The following is a 10,825-nucleotide window of genomic DNA, read 5'->3' on the forward strand; positions in this document are numbered from 1 at the left end:
CTTCCTCCTTGTGCCTGCCCCACGCCCCGCACTTCACCGAGGCCGGCAGGTCCGTGCGGGTCAGGAAAAAATCAGAAGAGATCGCAGGGGCCAGCCTCCTGATAGAGGACACTCCCGCAGCTCTCCATCCTTTGCGCCCGGGGACCCCCGCTCGAAGCTGGCAGCCCAAGGGTGCGAGTACGCCAATCGGACCAGCTCAGCTTCGCAGCCTCCCTGGCCCGGAAGGTGGACACCTCGCACCTCAGTCTCCCAATTACGCCCCCCTCCCCCGCATTCCCCTCCGCTAGCTTCCTCCTTCCCTCCGTCTCCTTTCATCCCCGAAAACCTGTGGCTCCGAGAGACCTGGGTTTCTCTGGGACTCTACCTCAGGCTTCTGCCCACATCCGCTTCTGAGTTTTGGGGGTAGAGGGGCAACCGCCCCAAGAAGTCTCTCCGGCGATGGGAGCCGCCCGCCTGCTGCCTAACCTTACTCTGTAAGTGTGCTGCCTGCGACTGGAGTTCTTTTGCCATTTCAAGCCCCAGGAAAATTATACCTCCCTGGGACAACCATTGGGCAGGTGGGGCAAGACAAAGGTGGGGGACGGGTGTGCCTGGGGTATTCACACCTGGAACTAACTGCCTTGTCTCCCCAAACAGGTGCTTGCAGCTCTTGATTCTCTGCTGTCAAACGCAGGTAGGCACCCCAGCCTAGCCCCCCACCCCCACCCCGCGCCACACACACACCTTTCCCACCTCACCTCAGAGGTGGGGAGGCAGGACTGGCCTCTTCCAACCAAGCAAGTGCTGGGATTTGGAGGGTCAGTTTAGAAAGTGGGTTGGCAAAAGACAAACAGGATGGCGGATAGACTGAGGTTTGCCTCTTGGGCCCTCCGAACCACCCTGCTTGCTGGCCTTCCCTGGGTCTCCCCTCTCTCCATCCCTTTGTGATGGGCTTCTGGATGGTTAAGGGCAGTGTGTTGTTTAGACTTGAGGGACCTGGGGCAGTTAGAAGCCAGTGCAGGCAATTGCTCAGGTGAGGTTTCTGCTGCAGGTACCTGAAGGGTTTGGATTAGAAACCACTTGTTTGGTCCATTCACCCACCATCCACTCTTCCCGACATGCTTGGACCGTAGGTGCCCAGGGTCTCAGGCACAGTTCGAGTATCCAACCAGATAGGGAAACCCCGTTGCCTCTAGAGTTCCTAGGTCAAGCCTAAGGGTTTGTTTGGGATGGAATTCGGGGCTTACCTCTCCACACTCCACACACACACACACGCACACCTCCCACCCCCAAACCCCCAGCCCAGCCCGAGACAAGGCACAGTTCCTTTTTTGTGATCCTCCATAAAAATGCTGCTATTAAAATGCACTGGTCCAGAACCGCTCTGGGGAGAGATGGCCTGGCTTTCCCAGGCCAGAGGCCTGTTTCTCTTCCCATCCACTGGGGACTTTTTTTTTTTTAAGGTAAATGCCTTTTCTCTGGAGTGGGAAGGGGCTGCCTTTGAAGCAGTGGGGGGGTGGGAGAGAGACAACACCCCCCTTTTTCCTTCCCCCTTTTGCTTCACACATCTAGGGAGAGCAAGAAGAAAGCCCCCAGCCTGGCAGGGAGGGGGCTGGGGGTGGGTCCAACCTGTTCTGGAAAGGGAATTAGCACAATGGTGCTGCTGGCCTGGGCGTTTATGGCCTGGCTGAGGCCCCATTCAGGACTGAGGGAAGGTGGCAAGGCTGTCCTTTCCCCCTTGAAGTGCCCCCTCACCCCCCTGGGAGGGGGGGCAACAGGCTGAACCACAGCCATGCTTGAGGGGCTGTCTGACAAGCAGCTGTCTACCGTGGTGGAAGGGGAGGTCCCCCCACAGCGGGGACATGAAAGGAACAGGCAAGGTCCTGTGGGAGAGGGACTTGTGGGCTGTGGGGGGTGGGGGAGGGCGTGGGCTACTTTTGTGAAAGACTTGAAGGGGGGACAAGGAGAGGAGGGGGTTTGGGGGGCTGCTATCTGCCCCTGACCTGGAAGAGACTGCCAGGAGAAGGCTGCCCGCCAAGTGGGGCGGACATCCTGAACCTGGGCCAGAAGGCTAAGGCTGAGATAGACAGGAACCCACCCCTGGCAGGGAGGCCTGTGAGGGTTAAGCAGCCTATTCTCCACCACAGATGTTAGCCTCAAGTTTCTCTAGGGTGGGATGCATGGTCGGTCCCCTAAGATGCTCCCATTCTCCCAGAGTTCTGGCAACTCTTGGTCTTTAGGAACTGGAGACAGAAGAACTGGAAGGGGCCAACTCTGAGCAGGTTATACCTTGGCCGTGACGCTAAGGTTTCACTACCACCACCCCAATATACCCCACCCCTCTATCGAAGAGAGAGTAGCCCCTAATGCATACAGAGCTGGTCCTAGCTCTGCTTTGGATCAGGCCTGAGCAGTAGGAACAGGGAAAGGTTTCCTGCTGAGGTGAGGCTAAAACCAACAGATGACAACGGTCACCCTCAAGGGCACCTTGAAGGAAGCAGGGCAGTAAGTGATGTTGCTGTCCCACTCAGGTAAGGCTGGCTCAGGCAAGCTCCAGGGTAGAGATGTGACACCGGACATGCTTGATGTATGGTCAAAATGGCCCCTTCTACCACCCAAGGAAGCAGGCCACTAAGTACCCCCTTTACTGCTGCCTCTACCCCCCTACACTAGGGAAGTATCTCTCTCTCTCTCTCTCTCTGGAGATCCTCTAGGACACTATGAATAAGAACCTAAGGGGCAAGAAACGCCCTCCAATGGTAAAGCCCACGTAGTTAACACATCTGCTCTGTGCAGATGTGCTGGGTCTGGGACTTTTCAAGGCTAGTGGGGTGGGGTGGGGGGCATCTAGTGGTCCTGATTAATGGAACCAAGACCCCTGAGAAAGAGAAAGAAGGTCTGGCTTTGAGTTACACTGTCCCATGTACCCATTCTATGGAACATGGGGACAGGACACACAGCCTTGAAGGTTTCTTCTAGCAGCCTGTTATGACTGCGAATGTATGCTGTCTCGCTGTGTTTCCCAAGACTCCCAGCCACGAGTCCCCAAAAGTCACAGCTGGCTCAGGCAACATCCTGGGACAATCACGGACACAGGCACTCCTCACCTTGTAGCCGACACTGCAGGGCCCAGGGCCAGCCCCACTTCACTTACCTCTTTACCCCTCTCCCCAGATGGACCAATGGTGGTGTCACCCAAAGCAAATTGACACTATTTTTCCCTTGGTAACCGCAAAGGGGGAGAATCACCCGTCTCCTAATTTTAACCAGTACGTGAGGGACCAGGGCGCCATGACTGACCAGCTGAGCCGGCGGCAAATCCGTGAGTACCAGCTCTACAGCCGGACCAGCGGCAAGCACGTGCAGGTCACCGGGCGTCGCATCTCCGCCACCGCCGAGGATGGCAACAAGTTCGGTAAGACCTAACCCTTGCCCGGACCACTTATACCCCGCCCAGCCTGGCCTCCTGCTCTCTTCCCAGCTCCAGGGTTAGGGGGTTTGAGGTATGGTAGGTGGGTAGAGGAAGCCTCTTGGTCCTTCGAACCTGATTGTACTCCATCACTTTGGTCTGACTTTGAAGGGCAAACTGCTTGGGGGTGGGGGGAACCCTTGCACAACCCGTGAGCCAATAGACAAAGGCTTTTTTTCCTTTCCCTCACCATAGCCAAGCTCATCGTGGAGACGGATACATTTGGCAGCCGGGTCCGCATCAAGGGGGCGGAGAGTGAGAAGTACATCTGTATGAACAAGAGGGGCAAGCTGATTGGGAAGGTGAGGAGAAATGGCACACAGGGCGACAGACAGATGAGTCTCCCATACTGGAATAAGGGCAGGCAAGGCCTCAGAGATGGACCTCGCTCTTGCCAATGACCTGGCCCACCTGGTTAAAGGGGGAGGGAGGGCTCCTACTCGTCAGAATGAGGTCTTATTTTCTTGACAACCACCCCATCCCCAATCTTTAATTTTTTAATCTTTCTACAGATTTATGTATTTTTATTTTATGTGTATGAGTGTTTATCCGCATGCATGTCTGTGTACCACATATGTGCCTGGTGCCTATGGAGGTAAGAAGGGATCAGATGATTGGAGATAGAGATGGTTGTGAGCTGCCTGCCATGTGGGTGCTGGGAACTGGACCCAGGTCCTCTGCTGGAACAGCCAGTGCTCTTAACCACTGGGCCATCTCTCCAGATCTCTACTAATGTTTTAAGATATTTATTTTTCTCTTCTGTGTGTGGGTGTTTTGCGTGCGGCAGACGCTTACAGCATCCAGAAGAGGGTGTCTGATCCCTTAGAACTGGAGTTGCGCTTTTCAGCCTCCATGTGGGTACAAGGAATCAAAACAGGTCCTCTGGATGAGCACCCAGTGATCTTCACCACTGAGCCTTCTCTCCAGCCCTCCCTCCCCCAACCCCAGTCGCTATTTAAAGGAGTCCTTGTGGCTCCTGGCAGGCTGAAGTGGCAGAGGATCCACAGGGAACCGGTGCGGGACTATTTCCCCAGCAGCGGTCAGGAAGGAGCTATCCACTACATGATATCGTACGTAATGTGCTGGGATGGCAGCCAATGTAGGGGGCTAAACCGTGATAAGGGTTGCAAGTCGGGGCATTCACGTATAGTAGAACTTCTCCCAAGTTCAGTGTCGTTCTTGGACGTGACCGGCAAGAAACACTTACTGGTAAAGCCGCAAAGCACTGTGGGTACACAGCACCGTGCTTCCTTTAGAATTGCCTGGTCTTGACTTCCAGTTCTGACCGGTTCTCACCAGGCATCCTCTCTCTTCTCACCTGTAAGAAGGCAAGGCATGTGGGGTCAGGCGTCCCACTGGCTCTTTCTGACCCCTCTCTCCACCCTGAAACAGTTCACCCAGAGAGCATGGAATCCTGACGAGCCAAGTCCACGCCCCCACTCCACCCCCAGCCCTGAATTGCATACTACCCTGATCTTGAGCATTTGAAGAAACAGATTCAATGCTTTCTTAGCGCTTCCTCAAGGGACATAAATGCCGAATGGTTTACGTCCACCAACCGCGGCCTGTGCGCAATGCTCACAGCTGCCTCACTAGCAGAGGCGCCCATCTCCCCAGACAGTTTCCTGGGGCACAAATGGCTCCTTGCTCCCACGTGGCTCCTTCACAAATAGACCCACAGGCGAACAACTCAGCCAGGGTGAGTGGACAACCTCCCCTCCTCTGCTTCTTTCTTCCATAGCCAAGTGGGAAGAGCAAAGACTGCGTGTTCACGGAGATCGTGCTGGAGAACAACTACACAGCCTTCCAGAACGCTCGGCACGAGGGCTGGTTCATGGCTTTCACTCGGCAGGGCCGGCCGCGCCAGGCCTCCCGAAGCCGCCAGAACCAGCGCGAGGCCCACTTCATCAAACGCCTCTACCAGGGCCAGCTGCCTTTCCCCAACCACGCGGACAGGCAGAAGCAGTTCGAGTTCGTGGGTTCAGCCCCCACCCGCAGGACCAAGCGTACTCGGAGGCCCCAGCCCCAAACGTAGTCAGGGAGGCCATAGTGAGCAGTGTCGGGTAGATGCCCCTCCGGCAGCCTTCTCTCTCTTCTCTAACTCATCCAAAGATGGGGGCTGGGGTGGAAGGTGGGGAGCCAGACCCCAAAAGGACCCAAAGGGCATCTGATTCCCAGCTGGGAAGAGACAGCACTTGTGTACCCCAGGGTGGGCACCACACTCTGGTACAGGCTCTTTTGAGGCCAGGGGCAGATCCTAGAAAAAGAAGTAAGGTCTTCCCTGACCTAAAATGCCTGCCTCCCAGCGACTGCCTTAAACAAGTGGGCAGAACAGCAGATTACTGGCCTTGCAGAAAACTACTCAAATCTTGCTCCCAGAATCTCGCTCAGTTTGAACCAAATATCCAAAACTGACCAAACAGTAGGAAGGGACTTTTGGTTTTGTTTCCAGAGACACAAGAGAGAAATCAATGCCAGCCACTCTTCCTATTTCTCGCCCCAGGCTTGCCTTCCCATCCCAAGCCCCAGAATAAAACCATTTTCCTGCAACCGGGTCCGCTGAAGAAAGGTGGGCAATCAGACCACAGAACTCAACCGCAAAGTGTCTGGTGCTGGCGGCACCGAGAAGCCAGGTGCTAGCTGGGAAAGATGGGCACCCGGGCACACAGGTGCTGCAGCCGCGGTGCCGGGAGGCCCAGGCCCGGGGGACTGGCGGCCCCTCCCTCCGCGCGTTCTGATGTCCAGGCTCAGGCGACGCGTCCCTGCTACCTGTAGGAGAGAAGAAAACCCAACCCCTAGGCGCCTCCCTGAGCGGCCGCTGGCCGGGACAGGCGTCCTGTGGGGCCCAGGCCCGGGGGAGGGGGGAGGTGGTAGCAGGAGCGCGGCCGGGGGACGCCAGAAGTCACCTCGCGGGGAGCAAGATTGCTTTTTTCCGGTGAGCAGGGCTGGGAGGGGGAGGAGGTCTGGGACGAGCGGAAGAGGGTGGGGGCGAGAATGTGTCCCCTTGTTCTCCTCGGTCCCCACTGGGGGCGGAGGCGGGGGCCACACCTGAGGGCAAGCCTCAATTAGAGGCGGTCGCTGGCTGGGAGTGGAGGGGGAGGGCGCCCAGCCCCCACCGAGCTTCTGGGGTGGGCTTTCCCAGAGGCTTCCAGGTGTGCGGGGGGGGGGGGGGGAGAGCGAGGGTGGAAGCCGTAAAACCGCCTCTCCTACGGTGCGCTGGCTTTTAATCTTGTCAAGGGGGAGGTTATTGTGTCTGGGACCCTCCTCTCCCTTTCTCCTTTCTGCTCCTGGAATCTTCAGCCTCAGTTTCCCCCTTTAAGAAAAGGTTGGGGGAGGAGTAATTATGAAGAGAAATGGAAAGATTGAAAGCTAACCTTCTTCCCACTTCTCCCAAGAAATTACTTCAAAAAGTCCCGAACAGAAGTTGTAGGGCCGGGGCCTGGTTTAGTCTGAACCGGAGGTGGGCTGCCGCAGACAGAACCTACTCAGAGCTGGAACAGGGCCTGACCCCCCAACCCCGGGCCATTTAGAAGGTGGAGCCGACAAGAGCCAAGAGGGAGGTCCCACAGGCCTAGGATTGACATTCTCCTTCCAGTTCGTCATAATTGCTTTTCACCAGGTTGCTTTTTTTCTGTCCCCCTATCACAAAGAGCCTTAATCCCAGTGAAGACCGCCGGACGCGCTGGGGGTAGTTTTCTGGGGTGTGTGTAGGGCGGGTGGTCTGGGGCTGCAGCTGATAACTGGCGAGTTCAATGGGACTTTAAAACTGAGGCAACACCCAGCAATTACTTGAGGACAAAGAGTTGGGGCCCCCAAGGTGTGGAGTATTGGGGACTTTGGGGGGCTGGGAGGACTTTGAGAAGGAGGGGGCTCTGATCTCTCTGATTATCGCAGGAATCTGAGACATTCTTAAGACTCTAGACTGCCTCTCCAGCCGGGCCTTGGCCCACCCCTCACCCTCCCTCTTGGGTTAGAGGCAGCTTCAAAGGTGGACTGGGCCCTTTGTCTGGCCTCGGCTTTCTTCTCAGGCCTTTCTCGGCCCCTCCCTCTCTCTTTGACCTCCCCAGCACAGACAAGCCTCTCGGGGCCAGCTCCAGAAAGCCCTCACTGTTTCCTTTCTTGCTTTTTGAGGTGAGGCCTGGCAGGCAGGGACAGAGTATGCTTTGGACAGCAGGGCTGAACCGGAAGCCAAGGGGCATCTTAGAGAGCCTTCAATCCAGCTGATCCCTGGCTGGGCTGAAAACCCACTGCTCACCACACCTGTTAGTGGTTCTGCCCACCCAGCAGGCTCCTTACTCTAGGTAGTGTTTCATAAACCGGAGCCTTCTCGACAAGGTTAACATGGAAACGCTACAATTCTGAAGCCAGAGCCAAGCATGCTGACATACCCCAGTAATCCTAGCCCTCCAGAAGCTAAGGCAAGAAGATTGAGTTCTTGCCTGGACTACATGAGACCCTGTCGAAGATAAATGAGTAAATAAAACGCATGGGTCCAAAGAAATTGATCTCCGGTGATAACTTGTTGGAAGGGCATAAAGGGTCTGTGGTAGGGAAGGGACTTTCCAATGATTTCAGATCCACATAGAGACTTTAGCAGCCCTGGCTGCTTCTGACGATTCCTAAGCAGATTCTTGACAATAGCCTCTTGCTAGCGAGGGCAAGATGAACCCATCCAGGGAGAGAAGGTGGAGGGAAGTCACAGGGAGCAGCCTCCAATGCTGTGTAATGTAGTATTACCATACTCTGAGAATATCCTCTACATCAATCTCTTTTGCTCTGTTTTGCCCCTTCACCATCTGTCCACTAAACTCCAAAGGAGCTGGTGCAAGGAAGTCAGGAATGATGTCCATTCAGTTCAGATACCACATGGCTGCTTCTATTTTAAGTCCCATCATCCAGCAATGCCCCTTGGATGCCAGTGGCCAGTGGCCTCCTAGTTACCAAGCCAGAATCTTCCTCCAGTCCTCAGCCTTGGCCTATAGTAAGCTAATCTCCCTGGCTTCACTGCCCTGTTCCCATAGAAACCTCTCTAAGGGGGGCTGGAGAGATGGCTCAGCAGTTAAGAGCACTGACTGCTCTTCCAGAGGACCGGGGTTCAATTCCCAGGACCTAGATTGCAGCTAACAACTGTCTGTAACTCCAAGATCTGACACCCTCACACAGACATACATACAGGCAAAACAGAAGTGCACATAAAATAAAAAAAATAATAATAAACCTCTATAAGTCCCTCTATGGATTTCCCTCCTGAGTATTGTCCTTAGAAACCCTGGTAGGGCTCCCTAGGCTCTTCCTACCCACCCACTTCTGTGCATCCACTAATTTCCAAACACACAGGTCTGCAAGGGCCATCACTAATAAACCTCCTGTCAAGCCTTACAGACACTAGCAAAACAAGGACACTTGGTGCATTTATCTAATAATTCTTTATCAATAAAAAATCTGGAGTCAGATACTCCTATCTGCCCTCAGTCCTCTAAAACATCTATGGCTAATTTTGGTCAGCTAGTGGCTAGCTCTGCCCTCTGACACAAAGCAAGCTTTATTATCAGAACGCAATCAAAATATCATACAACACTCGCCCCTCCACACTCCTCACACCCCCTCTGCTTTGCTTAGTTTATTGTTTGTGTGTGTGCACGGTATGTGTGTGACACGCTTGCCACGGCATCCATGTAAAGGACAGAGGACAATTGGAGTTGGTTCTCTCCCAAGCTCAGGTCATCAGACTTGTAGAGAAAGCGCCTTTACCTGCCAAACTGTCTCACTGGCCCTGTTGGTTTTTTGTTTGTTTTTTAATAAAATTTTGTTTTTATTTTATGTGCATGGGTGTTTTGTCTGCATGTATGTCTGCGTACCACATACGTGCCAAGTGACTTCAGAGAATAGAAGTGGGGGATAGATACTGTGAAGCTGGAGTCATGGGCAGCTGTGGATCACTTGAAATGGGTGCTGGGAACTGAACTTGGGTCCTCCGAAAGAACAGCAAGTGCTCTTAGATACTGAGTCATCTGCTCAGCCATCTTTCCAGTCCCTGGTCTTTGTGTGTGTGTGTGTGTGTGTGTGTGAGATATGTGTGTGGTAAGTATGTATAAGAGACCAGAGGTTGACATTGGTCTATTGTCTTCTATCACTCTCCATGCCCACATACATACATACATGCATACATACATACATAATACATACATACATACATACATACATACATACTAGTCTCATGAGACTCAGTTTGACCCTACAGTGCACACTGGTCTAGAACTCACTATGTAGCCCAGGCTGACTTCACACTTGGAGTAGCCATCTGTCCTAACTCAGCCTCCCAGGAGCTGGAATTCCAGGTGTGAGCCACCAGCACCACCCTGTTCCCACCTCTCAGCTCTGAAAGCTTTGCACTGTGTTGCCTGGCCCTCATGATGCAGGCAGGATGGGAAGTCAGAGCCCTCAGGTGTCCTCTGGGAAGAAGGGGTCCTGAGCAGTCACTTTGAATTAAGCATTCATTTCCTCCCTTCGGTACCGAAGCACCGCGCGGATCCTCCAGTTAATTAAAATGTTGGAGAAGATGGAGCTTTGGGGCACTTGAATTTTAATTGGAGGGATTAACCCATAAAAGCATGGCTCTTTCATTGAGTTTTTTTTTTTTTTTTTTTTTTTTAATTCTCTCCCCTTCTTAAAATGAAGATAAGAAGGCATCCAGGTGTGGTGGCTCAGGCCTGTAATCCTATCACTTGGGAACCAGAGAATTGAGACAGGAAGATTTCAAGTTCTAGGCCATCCTGGGCTACTTATATAATGAAAGTCTTTTTAAAAAAAAAAAAAAGAAAGAAAGAAAAAAAAAGAAAGAAAAGAAAAAAAAGAAAGAAAGAAAAAAGATATCCCAAAAGAGTAGATAAGAAGTTTCGAAAATTAAGCTGGGACCATCCTCATGTTTGAAACACCAGCACTTAGGAAGCATAAGAAGAGCTGCTGTACCCTTGAGGCTGGGCGACAAAGTCTCAGAAGGATAAAAGTTTTGGAAATAAGGAACTGAAATGTACTAAGCTCTAGTGAGAATTATCCTCACTCGTCACCCCGCGTGAGTCCTGCAGTCTTAATCCCTGCTGTCTGCAGGGCCTCAGTACAAGGTTCCCTTCCTTGCCCAGGTTCAGTGTGACTGGAGCTGCAAGCGTACATGGAGAATTAGCTAGGATGTTTGGTCAAAGTATGAAAGTTGATTTTGGTGCTGTGGTGAGGAAGAGACCACAAAGGGCTTTGAGAAGGGAGTGACAGGTCCGGGGAAGGGGCGGGGGGGGGGCTGGTGGCTGAGGCTCTGAGGTCTTAGAGGTTAGGAGTCTGGTTTCTAGAAGGAAGGGGTAGTGGCTTCTAGTCTCTGCTGAAAAA

General features: G+C 53.4%; 1 protein-coding gene across 2 annotated transcripts; it reads left to right on the plus strand.

Moving 5' to 3' along the window:
• The first annotated feature begins 438 nt into the window (after positions 1–438).
• Positions 439–5,483, plus strand: Fgf17 (fibroblast growth factor 17). 2 transcript variants are annotated; one of them, XM_038310529.1, is made up of 5 exons: positions 439–473; positions 637–673; positions 3,217–3,394; positions 3,644–3,750; positions 5,190–5,483. In XM_038310529.1, exons 1-5 carry the CDS (start codon positions 439–441, stop codon positions 5,481–5,483), a joined length of 651 nt encoding a protein of 216 aa, XP_038166457.1. The 2 variants fall into 2 exon arrangements, with proteins under 2 accessions (XP_038166457.1, XP_038166458.1); XM_038310530.1 differs by having other exon boundaries at positions 3,250–3,394.
• The last annotated feature ends 5,342 nt before the right edge of the window (positions 5,484–10,825 follow it).

Source organism: Arvicola amphibius, chromosome 13, assembly GCF_903992535.2.
Source record: "Arvicola amphibius chromosome 13, mArvAmp1.2, whole genome shotgun sequence".
Classification (NCBI taxonomy): Eukaryota; Metazoa; Chordata; class Mammalia; order Rodentia; family Cricetidae; genus Arvicola; species Arvicola amphibius.